This window comes from Acipenser ruthenus, chromosome 36 (genome assembly GCF_902713425.1).
Source record: "Acipenser ruthenus chromosome 36, fAciRut3.2 maternal haplotype, whole genome shotgun sequence".
Classification (NCBI taxonomy): Eukaryota; Metazoa; Chordata; class Actinopteri; order Acipenseriformes; family Acipenseridae; genus Acipenser; species Acipenser ruthenus.
In genome coordinates, this window is record NC_081224.1 from 5,222,424 (window position 1) to 5,248,781 (window position 26,358).

Here is a 26,358-nt window from a genome sequence, read left to right on the forward strand (position 1 = left end):
TGCAGCCAGGTTTATTCAGTTCCGCAACATGGAGGCAACACTGTCTTTCATGAGCAGTCCTGACACAGCCATGTTTGACCAGCTGAATATTTCCCAGTTGGAATGGCTGGGACTTGAACGTTTGGAAATGGAATTGTTGGAATTTCAAGAAAGTGCAGTGTGGAAAAGAAAATTCACTAATCTGCATGTAACATTAAAGCAGATTGAGTGTCACAGAGTAGATGGGGTAAAAGCAGAAAGTGCAGAAAATGAGATATTGAAAGTATGGAATTCTTTGCCAAATTCTTTCAAAGCAATGAAAACCTTTGGAACTTCACTTCTAACTTTTTTTGGCTCATCATATTTTTGTGAGCAGCTTTTTTTCTGGCATGAATTTGATCAAATCAGACATGCGCAACAGGTTGACAGATGACATGAGTGCTGCATGTGTTGCTCTAAAAATGACTGACTATGAACCACGGGTTGAAAAAATGTCCGCGGATATTCAGCAGCAGAAGTCCCATTAGTCATAGGAATGTAAATGTTGTTCCCCCACACCTGCTCTCCAGACAACAAAGGAGGGAGGGGGGTTCAGGGTTTGGGGAGGCTGCGAGGGGATGAGGGCGGATGGAGGGGTTCTGTCCTAGTTCATGTAATGTTCTTGATTATTTTGTATTGTAGATTGCTGTTTTTTTGGTATGTTTGCTTAATAAAAACTTAAGGAAAGTAAATATTGTTTTAAAAAGTTACCATTTAGCTGCCGTATACCCTTTTACACCCCTAATTAATCATTGGCACACTTGGCACTTAGTGACGTATATTTAAAAAAAAAAAATCCAACTTTGGGCACAAAAAAGGTTTGCCATCCCAGCTCTATTGTCATTGGCTAATATGGCAGCAGTGTGGAGTAGTGGTTAGGGCTCTGGACTCTTGACCAGAGGGTTGTGGGTTCAATCCCCAGTGGGGGACACTGCTGTTGTATCCTTGAGCAAGGTACTTTACCTACATTGCTCCAGTAAAAACCCAACTGTATAAATGGGTAATTGTATGTAATAATAATTAAATAATGTGATATCTGTATAATGTATAATGTGATATGTTGTAATAATTGTAAGTCGCCCTGGATAAGGGCGTCTGCTAAGAAATAAATAATAATAATAATAATAACAATTATTTTTCAGTTGACCATTGCTTTACCTGGTTGCCCTAGTTGCTCATACCAGTCCAGTTGCTGCCAACAGTTGCCAGCAACGATTGCCCCAAAAGTTGCCAGTGTATCATGGCCTTAACAGCTGTGTGATTTCAATAGTGTACATTACAGTACAGTCATGTATTTGATCACATAAGGTAATTTACATTCGGATGGGCGTGGTTAATATATTCCGACCAATCAGGTTGAACTAAGGGCGGGCTGTAGGTAAGTGATTGATCTCCCTGTTTTGTCCAATCAGTGCTAGAGCCTGGTTAGATTTACTGGTCAATCTGAAAGTCTTTGGACATTGTCTGCAGTTTCGATGACTGGCGACAGTGACAACCAATGAGGAGGCGCAGACTCCGCCAAGCAGCCAATGGTAGCGCGGTTCCGGGCGGCTGGTGTATGAGCGGGGGGGCAGTGCTGAGCGGCGGAAAATGGCGCCCAGCTCGAACTCTGATCGAGAAGGAAATAAACCAAAACAGGCGAAAAAACCCAGGCAGCACCTCATAAAACTACTCAACAAGGGGCAGGTAACGATAAATGCTGTCGGGCAGGGCCCACAAGACTAAAATAGGGGCTGAGGGCCTTTAAATTTGACGGGGTGATAAACGTCACAAGACTATACATTGTACTGCTCCTTGCCTAGTACGTATTGCAATGTCTGTAACGAAGAGATTACTGTGTAAACATTATATTTTATAGGTAATTATTTTTAGAAACAAATAAATATATACATAAATAATAATAGAAATCGGGATTGCACATCTTAAAATGTTAAATAAAATAAAATAAAAATTTTAAAGAGCAAATTTACTACTAAAGCAAAAGTTTCTGTATTTGTTAACACGACAACGTCCACATGCTTATGAGGGTGATGATAATGTAAAGTACCGTGATATTATTACAGTTACTCATATTCTTTTGATTTTGTAACTAAACAAAGATGTCCATGTGAATTTGAAGCGACTACTAAACTGAATAGTTCGCTGTTAGCCTTTAATCAATGGTGATTTACGCTTTCTAATACATTATGAAGGTGACACGAATTAAATTAATCTGTACAGTTGGCCTCCTTGGCATTTGAGTCATACGTAGGCTATGTTCAATTGCTATTGACCGGTTACGCGTACTATATATATATATATATATATATATATATATATATATATATATATATATATATATATATATAGCCAACGTGTAAACCTTTAAAAAATTGTCCTCACGAATGGTTAAAGAAAGGACATTTTTGTATTTATTTATTGTATTTATATTAAACTATTGTTAAAATAGAACAAATATTTGTTCATGTACAGACTTGTAAGACGGATTGCTCATTAGAGTATTTTTAAAGCGGACACAATGATCTGTTCAGGGATACAAGTTATTTAGTGAACAAGTAATCTGAGTGAAGTTATCCGACAACAAACTCCCCATCCCCAGTTACTGCTTTCTAAATAAAACAGAACATTTCGGGGTACCATTCTGTTTGTGCGATGTCTTGCTCATTATAATATTATATAGCTTTTTTTAAGAGGATACGATTATCTATTCAGGAATACCTAGATATTTGAGTAAATAAAGGGTTTGAGATTTAAAATAGCAATGCAATCCCCACCCCTGGTCTTGCTGTAAATACCGGGCTCTAAATTGGAAACAAAAAGGTTCAATACATTTGAGGGCACGCCAGTAAACTTAAGTCAATGCCAAAGTGTAGGATGTGTAATTTTGCTTAGAATTCACATATAAAGCTAATTATTGGCCACAGAAAGAAACTACACAGTTTAACTGAATAATAACTAACTCTAATTATTCAGAAAATGCAGTTTTTTTTTTTAAACCAACAGCCTAGATTAGAGACTGTGAGGACATGCTCCCTGCGCTGAAGTCTTTTATCACTAACCTATGGGACCGTTTGTGTTTAATAGCATATATTCTACTCAGTTTAACATAAACTAAACTCAGAATATCTAGTTCCCGCATGCAACATAACAGTCGCTGTGTTGCTTTATGGATGAACTGAAAAAACAAAAACATATTTTTATCATATGATTGACAAATAATGATAATAAACACTGTAGTACAGTGTAGAACAGTATTTCCTACTGTTTTGGTTTTGTTGTGGTAAAAATAAGGAAAATAAAATAAGGCAATTGAAATATATTCAAGTTAGTGTAATGTTATTTTTGTTATTGTTTAGGAACAATAAATTCGGGACCAGTGAGTATTTCAAAGCTAGGTTTACATTTACAAAATTAACAATTAATGTAAAATATTAAAAATGAATAAAACACCATCAGTATTACAATTAATAAGATAACAATAAATGAAAAATACTTACTGCTAATTGGTTAAACTGTCCTGTTAGAATTAAGCTTGCTTTGCAGTAGTGAATTATAATATTTATTTTTAATATAGCACCTTTCACAATAGAAAATGCAGCAAAGCCCTTCACATGAATAAAAACATTCACAAATATTAATAAAATGATGCAAGAAAAGCCAACAAAAACAAAAGAAACACATAGAACAGTAAAACAAGGCAAGCCCAGCATGCACTAGGAAACGTGTTTCCAGATGCAATGTTTCGTTGTGTATGCTGGCTGTTTCCATGTGTCCAGAAACCAGGAAACATGTTTCCCAGAGTAGACCTGGGTTCTTCTTTGAGAAACGTTTTTAGGAAACATTTTGCCTTTGGCCAATCAGGAGAGACTGAGCGTGAGTTCATCGGTTATGCGACTTTGCAAGATGGCGACTTCTACAGACTTCTGCAGTCTATGAATGCCTACATTAGTACAATGTTTACGATGTAATAATTTCTGTTTAGCCTAGCAGTAGTTAACATAATGTTATGTAACATAAAAAGTGCAGTTTATTTGAAATATTTAAGTTATACTTAATGATACATTTAATTCGTGTTGTATTTACCTGTCATGCATTTATTTAAAGGAGAAGGGAAACGACGGGACTTTGTGTGTTAAAATGAGTCATCAAGTGCTAAAGATAACATTTCCTAGGCAAAACATAATTGTATTTATCATATAACACAATAAAATACACAACCGGCACTTAAATTTTGATGTATTCCGCCATATTGACAGAGTTGTCTTGTGATGTCACTGGTTGGAGTGCTCACTGGCTCTTCAAGCAACCAAATATGATTCTCGAGTCTCGTCATTCACAAATTCACACACACACACACACACACAAAATAAACAAACAAACAAACAAACAATTAAACGTACAACTGACCAACTCGGACGTGATATCTTGCTTTATTTATTTATTTATTTATTTATGTATTTATTCTTTTCAGCTGGAATGTACTGACGTGTACATCTTTATGGAGGTCAGGATCAGAAATCGAATTTACAACGTTATCTCATGACAAAGCATAGTTCGTTTTCTCCATCCTGTCTTGATGGAGTTTTACTTTTTTTTTTTATTAAGTGTTGAGAATTCTGCCCTACTTTCAAATCTAAGGGATACTAAATAATCTGAAAACTAAATTTACCATTTTTTTCTTGGATTAAAAATGTAGATAATTTAAAATGAGTAATTTGTTGTCATTGTTTAATTAAACTGCTGTGAAATGAATACCTGTTGTTGAAACATGGATCACAGCAATGGCTGCAGCCAGCTTAGCCAAGTGTGGCATGGTTTCCTTGTGAACTCTCATAACTTGCTGCAGCACCTGATTAGTGGTCAGGGTGTTGTACTCTGTCAGCTGGAGGGTGGACAGCACTCTGTACTCACTGAACATGTCCTCTGCTGTCACTTCTGTGCTGTAGCAGTCAGTGAGTAACTGGGAACAAAATATACAAGGTGCAAATTCAAAGAAAGATAATGTATATTTTTAAATGTTCATCCTCCAGTCTATGAAAATGTTGTTTTAGAAATTCATGCCCATCAAAAGGTAAATAAACAATAATAAATAAATGGTACACAGGACCAAAGGGAAAAAAAGTTTGCAACAACTGAGTTAGTCATAGAACTGTTAAAAAATCCAAGACATATAACTATAATATTTTACCTCCTGTCGATGGGTGTGATCTTCGTCTGCCTCATCAGGGTTGAAGGTGTTGAAGGCAGACATAATTAGGTTGTCAAGAAATTGGTCCTGGAGATTCCTTATGACATTGTCCAGGAATGGTCTTTAGATCTAAAATTTTGAATTGGCGTCATTAGTGCGCGATAATGATTGCCAATAATAGCATGAGAATCTGGGGTTTAACCTGCATGAAAACACCGCCATATAGTTTGCTTACTTGCACCAGGAAGTTCTCAAATTCCACATGACTAAAAAAAGATGTCTGCCACCTCCTTCACATCTTCTTCCAGGAACCTCTGCAGACCCTGAAGATGTTCCCCAGGCTTCTCCTGCAATTTCTTCATCCCTTCCAAAGTAGCATCAACATTGAGATCAATATGCCTAAAGTCAGTGTCCTGTTTCTGTTATAACAAAACTGCTGTTAATGTTTTTGTACATAATTTATTGAAACTCAAAGTGAGGTTATAATTAGGGGTCTACTTAAATCGCGGTAAATTTACGTATTTTTCACAGGTATTTTGCGGAATAAAATTAGGATTTCGAGGACATTTCGCAGACCTGTTTAAACATTAAGTAAACTTAAGTAGACAGTATTTCAGAACACTATAAAGCCTAAAAATAGTGGTACATACTTCCTTACTAAAACGGAGTGCTGGCATTTGTTAAAGGCGAGTATGCAGCATCCCCCTGCAGTTGACTTGCCCATACATTGAGACTGCACGTTCTGCATCCACTGAATTGGTTGGAAGTGTAAGGCAAAGCTTTGCCAAGTTATACAGATGTGGAAATCGATTAGAAACAGCCCAAAAACTCGGTTACACGAGGGCATTTGGCATACTTTAATGTCAATGTATGCAGTACGTTCGTTGTCATGTTATTTGTCCCATCCAATAATTTATTTTATTGTTACCGAGTCAAAACAAAGAAGACGTGGCTATTCGGATCTAAAATTCAAACTGTAAGCAGCAGGTTGAAGCAAGGTGGCAAGGAATACTTTTTGTCTGGGCTGACTTTCCAGTTTGGTTTCTGAAAGCTGTTTATTTTACGTTCTGTTCAGCAGTCTCTGTAGTAGCCTTTTGTTTAATGTGTGACTCTGAAGCTAAATAGCGATCGATCGTATTTTCTCCAAATATACATTAAGATATGGAAAACAATTACTTCGGTCTGCATGTACAGTTTCTTTGGGAAATATCTTTAAACGATCATCAGCCGAAATATACTTTGCTTTTTTGTCGTCCATTTCTACTATTTTACCTCCAATGCTGAAAACTAGATTTTAGCAACGTAAATCAAAACAATGCAGCACCAACTTTGTCCCACCCCTTACAGCACAGTACTACAGATCACATAAAAGCAGTAAAGACGCACTGATAGGCTGATTAAAACTTTGTCATTTAAATAGTAAACAAGAATGTTAACTGCTTTGGATAATTTATTTTGTAAATGTTACTTGTGGACGTTTTTTGTTTGTTTGTTTTTTGCTTAAGTGCAATGTACACAAGACGGCGAAGGAATAAAAAAGGGCTATCTGCAGAAGGAAGACACGTAGTTTGTGTTGTGCAGTAGTTCATTTAAACAAGGTTTCTTTTTTTTCCCTCTCCGTACTTGTTTGTATTCATTGGCCCCTAAGAGGTGAATTTCGCGGTGACCACACAATTTCACGATTTCCGCAAAATCCGCAAAATCGCGATTTAGGTAGGTCCCTAGTTTTATAATCAAACTCAAACTAAAGGATAATTTTTTGAAACAGCCTGGACAACTTGGCAAAGGGTGGCAGAACATCACACATCATGAGAAGTGTTGCGCAGAACTTGAATGTCTTGAGAAACAGCCTCATGCCTCTGTGCAGCCTCACGCTTCAGGCTCATAACCACTGCTGCAAATGTACGTTGCAGAGCAGCTACTGCAAAATTGTGGGACAGCCACCGCACATCTTTGGCTTCTTTCAATTTCATGCAGTCATCCTTGGAGTTGACAATGTTCTGTTCAAGTAAAGTAAAAAGCACAAAATAAATTTGTCCTGCAGACTACTGAGCCATCTCAGTTAGTCTAAATCCCTGAATTTACAATTATTCACTTATGAAAAGAAAATATAAATATATTATATTATAATTAATACAAATTACCCATTACTGATAGCATAGACTAGATGACAAAATGTATTATTTAAATAATGTGAACCTGAATTTCCTTCAGCCCAGAGGTGCGCACAGGAATTCCAGTAGGAAGTTTTCACCTAGAAAAATGTTAAATTCAGATAACTCATTATTGCGAATGAACTGAATTTCTATCCAGTAAATCAGCTTTTTGCTAAACTTATCTCATTGCTGTCAGTCAGATAACGACCAAAAATGATAAGCTACTTGTGCCACAGCCACGTCTGTCGTCTCATCTACCAGAATGCTAAAGTATGGGCTGCTGCAGTGTTTGCTCCAGGACTTAGAGACTGAGGGTCAATGTGGCCCACACTCTAAATTTTAGGGGGACATGCTCTTCAGTGAGGTGGTCAATATGTTTGATAATTCAGAACCAACCAACATTTCTTATTTTTGTTTATTTTTAAATATGCCAGCAGAGTTTACTGACCTTTTGTTTCTGAAGAACAAAAAATAAAACTGTAAAGCTGTAGATACAACCAAGGTGTCTCTACAATACTCACTGTCACTTTTGGGGAAAATATTGGGAAATGTGTCACAGTGACGCTGGTGCATTGCTGAGTAGAGGACATTCATTGTACCAGATCACATTAGAACAGGGGTTTTCAATCTTTTTAAGCTGCGTACCCCTTTCCAAAAAATGTAGTCCACCGCGTACCCCCATCTGAGATACAGTCATAATAAAAATGAAAACAGAAAAAATATGATCTGTACAAGAACATAATACAACAAAACGCACAAGCCTTGGAGTGTGTGATGGATACAATTATAAAAGTTACAGTATTATAACAGAAAATATATATTATATTTACTTTTGGATAAAAATAGTCCATCAAACAGGTTTCTAGTTGTTGGAAACATCAACATCATTTTATTGTAATTACTAATTAATTAAAATCAACGAAGCCTCCGTGCTAAACTCAGTCACTCAGAAATGACATGGGACTATTCCGTGATAGCAAATGGCACTGATTATTGATAATAAAATTACAGAAAAGACGGCAAAGAAAAGTTCACTATCCACGCATCTCTACAGCTGACCTCATTACGAAAACATATTATTGGCATTTTTTAATTCTTGGTGACTAAAACATACAGTACTGATGCTAATTAAAAAACAATAATAAAACACTTACCTAACAATGTGATGGATGTCCCTGCTTGTTACCACATAAATCACTGTTGGTGGCAGGGAAATTGGAGAGAGCTTCAGTCGCAAGACATTTTGGGTGTTTTTAATCTCTGACGGTATTTCGTTTTGATCGCCCTTTGCTAGTAATGTACTAGTATTGAGCCAACAATCCATATTTGTTCACTGGATTGAAAGCTAAAAACTCTTACTCTCACACCAGACGTAAGGGCTTGTCAAATTAGACCGCATGGCAATACTTTGGTTTCTGATTGGCCATACAGTATGTATTTTGAAATGAACCAATAGTACTTAAGTTACAATGAACTTTAATCGGGTCATTGAAAAAAATAAATATTGATTTGCAGGCATGAACGCACACAGGAAATAAAATGAGTTAAAGACTAGGCTTTTAGTTTTTTTAAATATGTAATTTTTTTTATCCCAAAGACAGACTGCAGTAACCGCCCAACTCTTTATATGGCATTTAAACAACAGGGTTTATTTATAATGTACATATTTAATATGTAAATTAGTCATTATTATTTATTATTTATTTCTTAGCAGACACCCTTATCCAGGGCGACTTACAGTCATAAACGAAAATACATTTCAAGAATAGTCATGTGTGCTCTAAACGCTCTGTCACAGCACATCAGTCTGGTGTTAGCGATTAAACGTTGATTACATGACAAAAGTTTACAATAGATTGGCAAATGGTACTAAATAAAATGCGTTGTCCGCAGTTTCAGAATTTTTGTCGCGTACCCCAGTTTGAAAACTACTGCATTAGAAGAAACCACATTACCAACAGATACAGTTTAATAGTCGTATTTAAAAGCCACTGTCCTGACTGGTAAATTCTTACCTTCCAGCTGCCCCTTTATTTTGACAATTTCCATATAAAAATGGCATTTTTTTGACATTTTTCATTCTTAGCCCCCAAGTAAATATTTTGGACAGTTTTCAAAACAATTTTTGCTTTATTTTTACAACACACGTTGATGTTGTTGATATAAGAACATAAGAAAGTTTACAAACGAGAGGAGGCCATTCAGCCCATCTTGCTCGTTTGGTTGTTAGTGGCTTATTGATCCCAGAATCTCATCAAGCAGCTTCTTCAAGGATCCCAGGGTGTCAGCTTCACCAACATTACTGGGGAGTTGGTTCCAGACCCTCACAATTCTCTATGTAAAAAAGTGCCTCCTATTTTCTATTCTGAATGCCCCTTTATCTAATCTCCATTTGTGACCCCTGGTCCTTGTTTCTTATTTTCAGGTCAACATTGTCTATACCTTTTAGGATTTTGAATGTTTGAATCAGATCGCCGCGTAGTCTTCTTTGTTCAAGACTGAATAGATTTAGTTCTTTTAGCCTGTCTGCATACGACATGCCTTTTAAACCCGGGATAATTGTGGTTGCACTAAGAGCAGCAATATCCTTTTTGTAACGAGGTGAACAGAACTGAAAACAATATTCTAGGTGAGGTCTTACTAATGCATTGTAAAGTTTTAACATTACTTCCCTTGATTTAAATTCAACACTTCTCACAATATATCTGAGCATCTTGTTGGCCTTTTTTATAGCATCCCCACATTGTCTAGATGAAGACATTTCTGAGTCAACATAAAAACACCTAGGTCTTTTTCATAGTTCCCTTCTTCAATTTCAGTATCACCCATATGATATTTATCATGCACAATTTTATTGCCTGCATGCAATACTTTACTCTTCTCTCTATTAAATTTCATTTGCCATGTGTCTGCCCAGTTCTGAATGCTGTCTAGATCATTTTGAATGACCTTTGCTGCTGCAACAGTGTTTGCCACTCCTCCTATTTTTGTGTTGTCTGCAAATTTCACGAGTTTGCTTACTATACCAGAATCTAAATCATTAATGTAGATTAGGAATAGCAGAGGACCTAACACTGATCCCTGTGGTGCACCACTGGTTACCTCGCTCCATTTTGAGGTTTCTCCTCTAATCAGTACTTTCTGTTTTCTACCTGTTAACCACTCCCTAATCCATGTGCATGCATTTCCTTGAATCCCTACTGCGTTCAGTTTGAGAATTAATCTTTTATGCGGGATTTTGTCTAAAGCTTTCTGGAAATCTAAAGAAACCATGTCGTATGCTTTGCAATTATCCATTTTCAAAGTTGCATCCTCAGAAAAGTCAAGCAGGTTAGTTAGACACGATCTCCCTTTCCTAAAACCATGCCGACATTCTCCCAGGATATTGTTACCATATAGGTAATTTTCCATTTTGGATCTTATTATAGTTTCCATAAGTTTACATACAATAGAAGTCAGGCTTATTGGTCTGTAGTTACCTGGTTTGGTTTTGCTTCCCTTTTTGTGGATTGGGATAACATTTGCAATTCTCTAGTCTGTCGGTACAACCCGTCTCAAGAGACTGTTGCATGATCTTGGTTAGCTGTTTGTAAATAACTTCTTTCATTTCTTTGAGTATTATTGGGAGGATCTCATCCGGCCCAGGTGATTTGTTTATTTTATGATAAACGCGTGTCTGCTTCAGGTACTGTATTTAGTTTTTTTCAAGGTTAAATGATGGCCCGTGTTACACAGAACACTAAAAATAAAATATCAATATATACAATATGTATTTCGTTGGTTTTGTGGATTTGCTACATTTTAATACTGCACATAATGATATGATTTGAAAATGCTACTTACCAAAACCGTGACTGCACGTGAACTGTATTACATAATAATTTCCTTTATTCCGATTCAGTGGTGTTATCTCAATGCAAGATGTATTATATACAGTGCTGTATAAAATCACATACACTGATATATATATATATATATAAATCGATTTTTTTTTTTTTTTAATCATGCCGTACAGGCCAATTGACAAAATGGCCGAGACGGTGCTTAACACATACTGAATTATTTTGGCCTGGAATTTTTTCATTTTTTGTCATAGAAAGACTCATTTCACATATTTTATAACGTTACAGTATGCTACTTTTTTTTTTTTTTTTTTTTTAAATCGATGCGGTTTTCGTATCACTGCACTTCGTCTATAAACTGTATTGCAGTACGCAGAAGTTCAAATTTCTCCCATTCACTTGCTAGGTCACTCCATATCTCCAAACATCATACAGATATTTTGTCTAGCAAATAGATAAGTTAACAGCGGATGAATTTCACAGTATTGTTAAGCACAAATATAACAGCTTACATTTCAACAGTCACTGCCAAAGCTGATTACTTGTTCTTCCAAAAGTAATGGTCGGGTATAACAGGGATACAAGGTTATATTTGCGCAGGGCCATGTTGTTAACAAGCCTGATGTCATCCAGGCTTTACTGTGAAACTGACTGTAGCCGGGGAGGGTGTGAGCGCATTCTACTGGACTGGAGAATAATGGCACGTGAGTTTAATTATGAAAACGCAAGTGTAAACCAACAAGTAAAAAAGATTAGCCTGTCGTCAGATATGTCATGTTAATACAACATGCATTAATTTACAGCGTATTGGTATTGCGTCTGGTCTGGGAAGAGGGACACACGGGCGCGTTAAGAGAAATTCAGCGGGACATTTTTTATTTCAGGGGGGCATTGGCGCAATGGCGCGGCCTAGCGCGAACACTGCTGCTGCGCAAAGTGTGCAGGATGTGATGGCGTGGCACATCAGACAAGACCTTCACCATCTCCCACATGATCTTTTCTGAGGTGTACTTGGCATTTCCTCCCTGCAAGTAATAGGTCACAACTTTACAAATAATTGGCGGTTCATTCACTTAATACATTCTAATATATTAGAAATTCCAGATTGCCTAATTAGACAGAATAAGATAAAATTGTCATTTTCTGAAAAAACTGCCTTGTTTAGGTGGCTGAGGTATGACTGGCCCAGACCCTGCATCATACCTAGGAGGCTGGCAAACCTGGTGGTGTGGGCCACTTAATTCTTTGTCAGCCAATACATTACTTGCAGAGCTGCAAGGAATGCCATCCTGTCCAAGCTCATGTAGTGCTTGAAAGACAGCATTATGCCACCGCTCTTCTCTGCCATAGACAAGGCCTGTTGGTGCTGGTGTGATTTTGCATGCCTGTTCAGACTGTATGATAAGGGTAGTACATGGCACATCTCTCCAAACCTTGATACCTCCATTCCTTGGAGGATGATGTGCTATGCACATGTTGCACAGCAATCCTAAAAGACAATTTTTTTTGTGTGTAACTTAGACTTATCTTAGTCTTATCAGTCAGGCCTTAATTTAATTTCGACCTTACACCACTGTCCACAATATGGTTCGATTAAATTTAAAACTAAATGTACAATGTATAGGCCTAGACTAGATCAAAAGTTAGCATTGTAATTGTTGAAGTCTAATGTTTTTTTTTTGTTTTTTTTTTTCAAAGAAATCTAGATCTACAAGGTATTGGTAATTAACTGTTAGATCTACTAGATTTACCAGACTGATCATCAGTCACAAGCAGCCAGGGATTTCCAGGCAGGATCCACACCTAATTTACAGTTTTTTTTGTATTTCCTGGGACAGTGACTGCTTTGCTTTTAGCAACAACGGTGACACTGTCGGTGATATCCTCAGTGTTGTCAACACTTTCACAGTCACTGGTCGCTAAGGTTACCGTTACGTTGGAATTAACGGCAGTTCCGCCATCTGGACTGTCTGACTCAGCAACCGTGGTAGAGGGCCTGCTGGTGCTAATGTTATGATCTACAACGGTTTGATGCCATTTGGAATGGTCAGGTTGTTCAGGGTAAATGTTAAGTAGAATATCTTTGACAAAGTCAAGCACATGCATACACTTTGTGGAAGTAGTTGGCAGCATATATAATATTCTATATTGTATTGTGGTTGTCAGTAGGTAGATGCAGAGTCTGCGTCATAGGGCCCTAGCAACGCATGGACGCCATTCCACAGAGGAGAAACTAGATTTTTGCCATAGTGTTATTGTTTCTGTCTGACTGAGAAACCTGCTTTTACCTTTCAAAACATTAAGAATGGCCTACGATTATTAATTAGTGCTATTTTTATTCTTCTTTCAAAAATAGCATAAATATTAGGTTTTCTAAACATTTTTTTATTTAAATCGTAGCCTACTGCATAGTAGTAGTTTCTGCATGTGAGTTGTATTGTATTATTTGTAGTTAAAGTAATATAGGTTACTTATTGATTACTAAAAAAGCTATACTAATAACGTGCGTCATCTCACATTTTAAATATTCTAATAAACTTTCCTGTGATGTGATTGTGGAGTTTTGCTTTTGTTGTCCTTGTTCCGATATATATATATATGGTTGTTGCACCATTAAAAGACTTACACTTGATTACACATGTGCTTGTAAGAATAACTGGAAAACCCGTTTGTCACTGTTGTTCCATAGTTAAGGAATATACAACATAAACGTTTTTCCACTTATTGCAAGTAAAACTGGACATGTACTGTGTCCCACATTTTATATTTTAAAACCTACATACTATATGAAAATCTATCTATGGGAAACTGAAGCATACAAAAGGATTGTTGTAAAATTGTGGGACTTTGGACTTTTTTCTAAAGACCTTGAAATAAAAAAGATTGAATAGCTCAAAACTGTTTGCAATACACATTACTGTTCTTCGTCTGAACGATTTATTTATTTAACCCAGCTTGTTATGGTGTAATAATAAAGATCTGCAACGGTGTTGGTTGTTGCAGAGCTGTGTATCGGGCGCACCCAGGATCTAGTCTCATCCATCAACGGGGGAATGTGCTAATAAAGTTCAGTGAAGTTCAATCTCGTCTCCGTGTCGCATACATTGCATGCACCAAACTAAAGAACATGCTGTCACAACCAACCCATTGAAGAGTATTGAGAGCTGAAACGAGTATTTTAAGCAAACCAATTTCTCACATAAAGGAATAATCAACAATGTTTCAAAGGATTATTATTATTTTTTGGTCGTTACGCAAACTGAAAACACAGACAAGCGTTGAATTGATAACAGAACTGGCAGAAGGCACAGGTGTCGTTGTCTATCCATCAACAGTCCAAAGCACCTTTGACCATTGTTCTATAGTCCAATTTCTGTGTTCTTGTGCACATTTTAGCCTTTTAGTAATGTTCCCCTTTCTTAACAGAGGTATTCTTACACATCCTTTAAGTCCTGATTTCAAGAGTGACCTTCGTATTGTTGATTTGATGGACAACGACGCTTGTGCCTTCTGCCAGTTCTGTTGTTAATTCAACGCCTGTCTTCTATTCTTTAAGGATATTATCTTCAAGTATTGCTCATCCTTGTTAGACAGCTTTTTGGGTCTTCCAGTCCTGGGTTTGTCAATTTACAGATGACATTTCTCTGTACTTGTTGATTATGCTTCGGATACCACACCTTGAAAATCAAGTGATGCTATTTCACTCAATGTTTTTCCTTCTTTATGCAAGTCAAAGTTGTTATAATATTAGAAAACACTAGTGGAGGCTTTGATTAAATTGTTGATACTCATAATGCATCACAGTAAAAAAATGCAACTTGTCTAGACTTTTGCACAGCAGTGTATGTATGTATATTGTTAAGATGTTGACATTTATTCTAGAAGATGATGCTAGGTTATTGCTGCTATTAAACTAGGTCTAAGGATTTGTCCAGTAACTTATTATGTTCTTATTTCGGTTTAAATTTGACTGTAATTAGCTTATTACAGTCTTATTTCAAAATATGAAATAAAATTACATTAAAATACAGGGTTATCAAAGGGCATAGAAGCAGAGACTGAGGGCACAGAGTAGTAGAGTTGTAGATTTTAATGACTTAAATTCCCCTCCCAATTCATCAGTATTGCGTTGTAGCAGATTATCTTAGCTGCACTAGCGGGCACACGAGCACAGCTCTGAGGGCATAGTTGTCAGCTCCATAACAACCACCCACAGGGCTAAAATATATAGTTTTACTGTGAGTTTAATAAGACACACACACACACCTACAGAGATTGTTACCTATATACACTGTGGCTAATCAGGCTCCTAGTAAAATCTGGACTGTGTGAAACTACTATTTATTTCCATCCCTGTAACAGTCATGTTTTCTTTATCTCTCTCACCCTCTCTGCAGATATCAGGCCAGCTGTCGCACCGTCTCTTTAGGAAGCTCCCTCCTCGTGTCTGTGTCTCCCTGAAGACCATTGTGAATGATGAGTTCTTGCGGGCAGGGTAAGGACTGAGTTTGTGTTCGCATGAGAAACTGAAACGGTCCATTTAAATTAACTGGACTGGGTCAGATCTTAATAAAACATTCACAGGGACAAAAAAAACAACAAAAAAAGGACATCAACAATCAATCAATCATCCATAACTGTTAAACTCTTAATACTGCTGAATTTACATTAATCTAATTTTAGTTTATTTTAGTATTTCTAATCAGTCAGTCAATTAGAAAAACAGGGACGGAATTATAATTTGACAACAATCGCAAACAAAACTAGTCCTTCAAAATTACTTTTTTGAGATCTTAACTTGACCCTGGGGCCGGTTGTACTAACGGGATCCGATCCTGGATCCAGGCTGCTGTCTTGCTCCTGTGACATATTGGGTTGTACTATAAGGATCAGCGCTGATCCTGAACTCAGTTTCGGCTCAAAATCTGATCCTGCTTTGATCTTGCTTCAAAGCAGGATCAGTTGGATCAGAGCTTGATCAAATATTGTAAAATTGAGGCATTATTTGTAGATGAAGACAAGAGCGTGTGTTTCATGATCAACAAAATCAGGTTTACTGCTTTATGTTTGCATCAAGTCCTGTTGCAGATTGCAATTTAAAAACACATTGCTAAATGAGCCAAATGTCTACGTGTCAAAATATGTAACAATTCTAAAGAAATAATTGCTTTGCATTCATTTATGTATTTCCCCCCCTCTCCCCGTCAGCAAAAATATATACTGGAATGATTTCATTCAGTTGCCCCTGACACACAACTAAATCACAGAGATGTGCATAACAATTACTAACTGGTACATATCATAGTATGTGTTAACAAATTACTTTATCCTTTTACTGATTTTAACAGATGGCTAATTGTTTACTTAAATCTAAAAATCATTCTAAAAGTATCTGTCAATTAATTGTACATATGAAGAAGAGCTACAACAGATTCATCCCAAACATTTGCCAGCGGACGTTTGATACCTTTCTTAAACATTAAATCAGCCTTAACAGCTCCTATCCCTCAAGTCAACAACATTCCCAAAACACCCGGCAACTCCCCATCATCCCCTAGTCCACCTCTCCTACATCTCCGAAATATGTAAGGTGAACTTTTGAACTGATGTTATTCTTTCTTGGTACCAGAAGATATTTCTTATATGTAAAAGATCACTCATTATTAGCAACCTTGGATTTCAAACCCCCCAAACATTAAAACTCTGTCTGGTACTGCAAGCAAAGGTTACGAAGATTAATTGCCTTCTCTTTGGCAAGCCTACTATATGCTTGACACAGACTTGTACCATTCTGCTTTGACTGAAGTTTTTATTTTAAGTTAATTTCTACACTATATTCTCTTAGTTTCAAACTTAACAGTTCTTCTGTTAAAATAAAACATTTAGACTTATATTCTGTTTGAATTATTCTAGAATACCTGTGTTTAGCTTAAAGACTACTTTCAGATCAAGCTTACTTCTCTAAATAAGAAACATCTGCCTTTCTGCCTTTCTATAATAGACTAAACAGGAATGTAGAATGCTCTAACATGACTATAGGTTAATACATAGCAGATTGTAACTTTTTGTATGAACAGTGTGCTTTAACAATGTGTTTAGTATTTATTCTGGCTTTATATTCTTTAAAACACAGTACAGTTATTACAACATTTTAACACACATGCAGTTTCACAAATGTTCAATTTGCATCCCAAAGATCAGCCTGCTTCCAGAAGCTGTCACAGTCCTGGGTCAGTTTCTGCTCTCAGTGAGTCTGTCAAAGCCACCACAGGTGTGTCTTTAAAAGCCTGATATCTGCAAAAACTTAAATCTTGTTAACAAAGCTTCCGTCTCTACAGTCCCATTCCCATCATTAGTTAGCAAAAACATTTTAACTGAATCTGGGTCCATCAAAGAACCGCACACCCTTGCAACCGAGGCCTTCCATGCAAAATGATTTAATGACTTGTAGCACAAAAGGGACGTGCCAGAACCATCTGTGACAGGTTGTTATTACGTTGGTATTACGTTTGCTATTTTCCAGTCTGTCGGTACAACCCCTGTGTAAAGAGGCTGTTGCATGATATTGGTTAGCGGTTTGTAAATAACTTCTTTAATTTCTTTGAGTACCATTGGGAGGATCTCATCCAGCCCAGGGGATTTGTTTGTTTTAAGAGTTCCGAGTCCCTTTAACACTTCTGCCTCTATTATGCTAAAGTTATTTAAAATTGGATAGGAACAGGTCGACATGTCGGGCATGTTGTCCGTCCTCCTTTGTAAAAACCTGTGATAAGTAATCATTTAATATATTTGCTATTTTAGCAAATATATGAAGTCTATGAGTAAGTCTGTTAGAAATGGAGCTGGAGGAAATGAGACAGCAACAGGAGCTTGAGGAGCTGACACACCCACAATTCATGGAAGTCTGCACCCCTAGCGGACTGAAAGCCACCAGGGAGATGGAAGAGAGTCGAAACAGCTGGGTTCAGATAGGCAGAAGCAGGGAAAAAAAGAAACTTCGTCAAACACAACCACCAGAAATCCAAACATCCAACAAATTTGAGCTTCTTCAACATTTAGATGACCAAAACCAACATCAAGAGAATGAAAGAAACAACATCCAGGACACTAATAAACAGTGCAGGCCAGGCAGCAAAAAAGGAGGTCATGATTGTTGGGGACTCCATATTGAAAAACACAGCAAGTTCAGTTTGCAGTTTGGACCCCTTTACTACAACAGTGTTCTGCTTTCCAGGAGCCTCAGTCAGGCACATCACTGAGAAAGTGGACAGGCTCCTAGAACTAACAGGAGACGACCCGGTATTAGTCGTCCACATCGGTACAAACAACATTGGAAGAGACAGGCTAAGATCCCTGCAAAACAAATTCAGAGAGCTAGGAAGGAAATTAAAAGACAAGACCAAAACTGTGGTATTTTCTGGGATACTGCCGGCACCTTGCAAAGACCATATGGACAGCTGGAAATACAAAATCAAAATGCATGGCTGAAATCATGGTGCATACAGGAAGGCTTCACCTTTCTTGAACATTGGAGCACATTCTACAACAAGGAATATCTATATAGGTGGGACACACTGCACTTAAACAGAAAGGGGACCAATCTACTCGGAGAAAGGATCCTTGAGGAAGTCAAGAAGCATTTAAACTAGAAAGGAAGGGGGGAGAAAACAAAAAAACACAAGGGAGACCACATCAAAACAAGGGCAACAACTCAGGTAAGACAACTATTAAATGTATTTATCTTAATGCTAGAAGTTTCAGAAACAAACTGTTAGAACTTGAAGCTACTGCACTAAAAAGTAACTATGATGTGATAGGTGTTACAGAAACATGGTTGTCTTAGAGTGATGGAGACGAATATAATATTAGTGGGTACACACTGTATAGGAAAATGCGTTTAGAAAAGGAGAAGCCATACTAATGGTGGATAATAATAATTTCAACTTCCCCCGTATAAAATGGGAGAACCCGGTGGGGAGCACGACGTACAAAATTGAAATGTTGGAATGACAAATGACTGCTTCCTAACGCTATTTGTCAAGACTAGAGGGGAGGCATGCCTTGATTTAGTCCTTTCAAATAACGAAGACAGAATAACTAAAACGGAGGTCAGAGAACCATTGGCAAATTCAGACCACAACATTGTCTCATTTGAAGTGTTTTTTAAAACCCCAAAATTAATGACTAAAGCTAAGGTTTACAATTTTAGAAAAGCAAACTATGAAGGTATGAAACGTAGACTAACAGAAGTAGATTGGAGTAAAATAGAGAAAACATCCACAGAAAAAGGATGGCTGTTTTTTAAAAATGTAGTACGAGAGGCGCAAAACAATTACATCCCAAAAGTAGACAAATCTAAATCTAAAACAAAATGGCCAAAATGGTTTAATAGATCAATTAAAAAAAATATTCAGCAAAAAAAGGCACTTTTCAGAGCGTTTAAAAGGGACCAAAAACAAAGTACACAGAAAGAGTACTTGGAATTGCAAACACAAGTCAAAAAGGAAGTAAGAAAGGCCAAGAGAGAGATAGAAATCAATATTGCTAAGGGGGCTAAAACCAAATCCAAAATATTTTTCCAATATTATAACAGCAAGAGAACATTCAAAGAGGAGGTTAAATGTCTAAGAGACACAAATGGCAAAATCGTAGACAAAGAAAAAAAAATAGCAAATATATTAAATGATTACTTTTCACAGGTTTTTATAAAGGAGGACACGGACAACATGCCCCACATGTCGACCTGTTCCTATCCAGTTTTAAATAACTTTAGCATTACAGAGGCAGAAGTGTTAAAGGGACTAGGAGCTCTTAAAATAAACAAATCCCCTGGGCCGGATGAGATCCTCCCAATAGTACTCAAAGAAATGAAAGAAGTTATTTACAAACCGCTAACTAAGATCATGCAACAGTCTCTTGACACAGGGGTTGTACCGACAGACTGGAAAATTGCAGACGTAATACTGATCCACAGAAAGGGAGACAAAACCAAACCAGATAACTACAGACCAATAAACCTGACTTCTATTGTATGTAAACTTATGGAAACTATAAGAAGATCTAAAATGGAAAATTACCTATATGGTAACAGTATCCTGGGAGACAGTCAGCATGGTTTTAGGAAAGGGAGATCGTGTCTAACTAACCTGCTTGACTTTTGAGGATGCAACATTGACAATGGTTAATTGCAAAACTTACAACATGGTTTATTTAGATTTCCAGAAATCTTTTGGCAAAGTCCCGCATAAAAGATAAATTCTCAAACTGAACGGTGTAGGGATTCAAGGAAATGCATGCACATGGATTAGGGAGTGGTTAACATGTAGAAAACAGAAAGTAATGATTAGAGGAGAAACCTCAAAATGGAGCGAGGTAACCAGTGGTGTACCACAGGGATCAGTATTAGGTCCTCTGCTATTCCTAATCTACATTAATGATTTAGATTCTGGTATAGTAAGCAAACTCGTGAAATTTGCAGACGACACAAAAATAGGAAGAGTGGCAAACACTGTTGCAGCAGCAAAGGTCATTCAAAATGATCTAGACAGCATTCAGAACTGGGCAGACACATGGCAAATGACATTTAATAGAGAAAAGTGTAAAGTATTGCATGCAGGCAATAAAAATGTGCATTATAAATATCATATGGGAGATGCTGAAATTGAAGAAGGGAACTATGAAAAAGACCTAGGAGTTTATGTTGACTCAGAAATGTCTTCATCTAGACAATGTGGGGAAGGTATAAAAAAGGCCAACAAGATGCTCGGATATATTGTGAGAACTGTTGAATTTAAATCAAGGGAAGTTATGTTAAAACTTTACAATGCAATAGTAAGACCTCACCTAGAATATTGTGTTCAGTTCTGGTCACCTCGTTACAAAAAGGATATTGCTGCTCTAGAAAGAGTGCAAAGAAGAGCAACCACAATTATCCAAGGTTTAAAAGGCATGTCGTATGCAGACAGGCTAAAACAATTGAATCTATTCAGTCTTGAACAAAGAAGACTATGCGGCGATCTGATTCAAACATTCAAAATCCTAAAAGGTATAGACAGTGTTGACCCAGGGGACTTTTTTGACCTGAAAAAAGAAACAAGGACCAGGGGTCACAAATGGAGATTGGATAGAGGGGCATTCAGAACAGAAAATAGGAGGCACGTTTTACACAGAGAATTGTGAGGGTCTGGAACCAACTCCCCAGTAATGTTGTTGAAGCTGACACCCTGGGATCCTTCAAGAAGCTGCTTGATGAGATTCTGGGATCAATAAGCTACTAACAACCAAACGAGCAAGATGGGCTGAATGGCCTCCTCTCGTTTGTAAAGTTTCTTATGTTCTAGTTGTTGCCCTTGTTTTGATGTGGTCTCCCTTCTGTTTTTTTGTTTTCTCCCCCCTTCCTTTCTAGTTTAAATGCTTCTGAACCTCCTCAAGGATACTTTCTCCGAGTAGATTGGTTCCCTTTTTGTTTAAGTGCAGTCCGTCCCGTCTATTTAGATAGTCCTTCTTGTAGAATGTGCTCCAATGTTCAAGAAAGGTGAAGCCTTCCTGTGTGCACCACGATTGCAGCCATGCATTTTGATTATGTATTTCCAGCTGTCCGTATGCCGGCAGTATCCCAGAAAATACCACAGTTTTGGTCTTGTTTTAATTTCCTTCCTAGCTCTCTGAATTTGTTTTGAAGGGATCTTGGCCTGTATCTTCCAATGGTGTTTGTACCGATGTGGACGACTACTACCAAGTCGTCTCCTGTTCGTTCTAGGAGCCTGTCCACGTTCTCAGTGATGTGCGTGACAGAGGCTCTGGAAGGCAGCACGCTGTTGTAGTAAGGGGGTCCAAACTGTGAACTGAACTTGCTGTGTTTCTCAGTATGGAGTCCCTAACAATCATAACCTCCCTTCTTTTTGCTGCCTGGCCAGCACTGTTTATAGGGTCCTGGATGTTTTTCCTTTCGTTCTCTTGATGTTGGTTTTGAGCATCTAAATTTTCAAGTGGATCAAATTTGTTGGATGTTTTGATTTCTGGTGGTTGTGTTTGACAAAGTTTCTTTTTTTTCCCTGCTTCTGCCTACCTGAACCCAGCTGTTTTCACCATCTTCCATCTCCCTGGTGGCTTTCAGTCTGCTAGGGGTGCTGACTTCCCCATGAATTGCATGAATTGTGGTTGTGCCAGCTCCTCAAGCTCCTGTTGCTGTTTCATTTCCTGCAGCTCCATTTCTAGTAGTTTGAGTTCTGGATTGTGCGGCACTTTACACATACTTGGTTTAGCTCTGCTAGGTTTTCTCCGATTTCCCACATCATGCAGGTGTCACAGATTACTGGCTTGAAGACCATGTTGATTTTTTTATTTTTTTTTGGAAGTTTAGTTTAGCTTCTGCAGCTGTCAACCTGCTTTCAAACTGCTTCAAACTGCGCTGTACTTTTCCATGACTGCACTTCTCCCATACTGCTTCTATCTGCTCTATACTTTTCCACGACTGTACTTCTCCCATACTGCTTCTATCTGTTCTCTACTTTTCCACGACTGTACTTCTCCCACGTTGTCACTTCCACACGCTGTCTGTGGGAAGACTGCCTGGCTTTTGTTTGTATCTGTTGTGCTGCTGGCTCTGCCCCTCCCCCGTAACTCAGAGCGGCGGCAAATTTGAATCAGCTGCTCTGATCTTCAGCTTGTTATCAGAAAAAGACACACGGCTGTTAGACTTTAAGCTGCAGTGTTTTCTGTTTAAAGCAAGCAAAGATGCAATTTCTCCTTACTGCTTCCAACTGCTCCATACCCCTCCACGACTACCTCTCCCGCGCTGTCGCCTCCACACGCTGTCGATTGTTGAGGATTCCCCACAAGTTAAATAATTTTTTTTAAAATTCAGCTTCCATCCACGTAAAGATGTAGATGTAGCTTCAGTGTACAGACAATAATGTAAACAACACCAAGCTCTTGAGTAAGAACGCAACTTTATTGGAATATATTGTGTTCTTAGGTTTCAGGTATCATATTACGAAAATGTTTGTTATGGTAATTGTTTATTTATTAAGTTTTAAAAATGTTTTGTAAAACATGACCTAAAGTTTTTGGAAAATTGGTAAACTTTCAGTAATGAAATACAATACGAGAGTCTCTGCGATGCGTTTAAACACCCAGATTAATTAAAAAAAATATATATATCGTGATTAACTTGGTATAGCAATTGTGCTTGATAAAGTATTTCCTTTTTATTAATGTCTATTTATTTTGCGCAAGCTAACATTGTATGTATGTGTGTGTATATGTATGTGTACTATATATAATATATATATATATATATATATAGTGGTGATGTGACAGGTGGTCAGTGCTGACCAGCGGCAAAAATAGCACTCACCCAGAGACAGAACTGTAGTTTAAGCGCTTTTGCACACTTTTATTACACAAATACACAGTCAGGCCACTGGCCCTTTAAGAGTATTAGCTAAACTTTTATAATAAATCATAAACTATAAACCCGGACAGAGAAGCCATTTACTGGTTCTACAAAACACAATACCAGTATCAAATACCTTTCTTTTAGGTTTTGTCACAGAGATTGCACACAGTCCTTAGCCTGCACATAGACCTGTTCACCTCCTTCTGAACACCCAACCCCCCTGAGCAGGTGAACATAGTTTATATACCTGTTCTTAACCAGGTAAGGTAATATTAAGGTAATATTAAACGTTAAACTGCACGAAAATAGTTAGAAACCTCAGTGTAATGGCATTAGTAAATAACACAGAGCGTCGGTGAGTTCCAAACTTAAACCGTTTTCTTTTTGTTTACATAAAGTAAAGTTTTTTGGATACAGTAACCTGGATTTACATTGATTAATTAATACTGCTCTATCTCTGTCCATCCGTTTGCCATTTCTTTGTAACATTATTGTGCTCTCAGGCTGTATACAAATTTGACATTCGGGATCTATAAACTACGCGCCACATATGGTTGCTTCTCATTGGTTAGTTTCTCTAGTTACGGTGCGTGCATCTCCAGGGTCGGATCAAGATTATGGATCAGTGGAGCCAGATCCAGATCCGCTTAGTAAAACACCTTTTCACGATTCCGCTCCAGTGGTCCCTGATCAATCCCATTTTTTTTAATCTTGTTAGTACAACTGGCAATTTCACTATGTATTATCTGAGATTTCAGAATGTAACGCAGGTGTCGGTTTGAATGATGTCCCTAAGGGCGCCTCATAAATTTAATGCAGCTTTTTAGACAGTGGATATTAATAATAATAATAATAATAATAATAATAATAATAATAATAATAATAATAATAATAATAATAATAATAATTAACGTTTTACAAAAAACATGTCAGTCTGCTCAGTGCACCAGTTCAAACGTAATATTCACGGTAGTGATGTTTGCTTAGCTGGCATTGTTTTTCTTTCGTCACACATATTGGAGTAAAATGTGTTGCACAGAGGTGATTAAAAACAATGGATATAAAAATAAACTAGTAATATACATTATGATAATAAAACGGTGGAACAGTACATGTCCAGCTGAGTGCACAGTGCAACTGAAATGCAGCTTTCCCTACACTTGCACTAGACTGCAAGTGGCAACCTGTGCATGCTTTTAAATATTCGTCTGTGGCGAGAAATAACTTTCAAAAATCCCAGAGCGAGTTGTACTCGTATTTTTGAGTTGTACTCGTACATTTGGATCCATTTTTTTTTTTTTTTTTTTACCACGTAGACATTTATTTTACACTACATGGAATGCTGGATAAGGGTGTCTCCGAAGAAATAAATAATAAGAAATTGTTTTTATTAGTGTACAAATTTATTTTACAGGTCCAAATCTTTTTTACGCACGCAAGTATTTTTGACAGTTTTCACTCCATAATGCTGCTGCTTAGTTTCAGTGATCTGAGCAGATACATGTGAGCAGAGAGATATAATAAAATGCAAAACGTGGTGAGCACAGTTTGACTGTGTGACCTGTGCTGTGTCTTTCAGGCACATCTTCCTGGGGTTCACAAAGTGTGGTCGCTACGTGCTCTCCTACACAAGTGACTGTGGGGACGATGACTTCTCTTTCTACATCTACCACCTGTACTGGTGGGAGTTCAACATCCACAGCAAACTCAGACAGGTAGAGCTTCCCAGGGATGTGTGTGTGTGTTAGGCGGGGGGTAGCGATTCATCTTAATACTTCCTTTACATGATGTATTGTATCGTAGAGGTGTGTATTGGGATACAAGACCAGAAGCACAACGTAGCTCATTGTAGTTCACGAAGTGGTTCTTGATTGAAGAATATGTGTGTTTTATAGCTGGTATGAATACATGCTCTCCCTGTCCCATTTAAACTTTTATCTGTTAACATAACAGTCCGTTGTTAAATGATCATTTGATGTTATTATGCATCATACAAATAGCCCATCAGGATCATCACATGTTACACCCTGCTCTCTCTGTTGCTCAGGTGCGTCATGTTCGCTTGTTCATGGGCGAGGAGATCTACAGTGACCTGTATCTTACGGTGTGCGAGTGGCCCAGTGACCGCTCCAAAATCATCATCTTCGGGTTCAAGTAAGAAAGTGCATGCACTTCCTTACATACAGACAATCCTGCATATTTACACATATACATACAGGCAAAAAGGTTGTTATAAAGAAACCATCATAACTTTTGAAAGGGATGTCAAATGAAGTTTGCACAGTGCTATTTTTCTATATTTCTATAATTCACTGATTTGGTTAAGCCACTGTTAGGCAAGCATATGGACAGTAAATTGTAAAAGTCCTGTATTAAGGGCTCTTCGCTGATTTACTGTTTTCAATATTAGCAGTTTCACCCATTCCAGGTTTTACCACAGTGTATAGGTAATAAGCTCAGGTGTGCCTTATTAAATTCATAGCAAAACCAGGAGTGGATCAAACTGCTATGCAATGGGAGTCATTTCCATCCCTGGAGTCAGATAGAAAAATAAAGAGGCCCAATACAGTTTTGTTCCATATATCATTCTAATTCACTGGTTTATAATTGAAATATAGAAGGCAATAACACACTTCAGGATATTCAAATATGATCCAATATCGGCACGTCTAGGGGTGTGCTTTTTGTTACACAGCCTAGGCCTGCAGATTCTGGACCTTATGGACCACACTGACACACACACTGACACACACA

At 37.5% G+C, this 26,358-nt stretch overlaps 1 protein-coding gene across 2 annotated transcripts in view; it reads left to right on the forward strand.

The window, feature by feature from the left end:
- The first annotated feature begins 1,490 nt into the window (after window positions 1-1,490).
- The window catches only part of LOC117402161 (DDB1- and CUL4-associated factor 15), a 59,560-nt gene continuing 34,692 nt past the window's right edge, over window positions 1,491-26,358 (forward strand). For both annotated transcript variants that reach the window (XM_059007930.1, XM_059007931.1), the window contains exons 1-4: window positions 1,491-1,704; window positions 15,602-15,699; window positions 25,184-25,319; window positions 25,652-25,758. In XM_059007930.1, coding sequence (XP_058863913.1) covers window positions 1,609-1,704; window positions 15,602-15,699; window positions 25,184-25,319; window positions 25,652-25,758 — 437 coding nt within the window. In that variant the 5' untranslated portion in view covers window positions 1,491-1,608. The remainder of the gene's footprint in view (window positions 1,705-15,601; window positions 15,700-25,183; window positions 25,320-25,651; window positions 25,759-26,358) is intronic.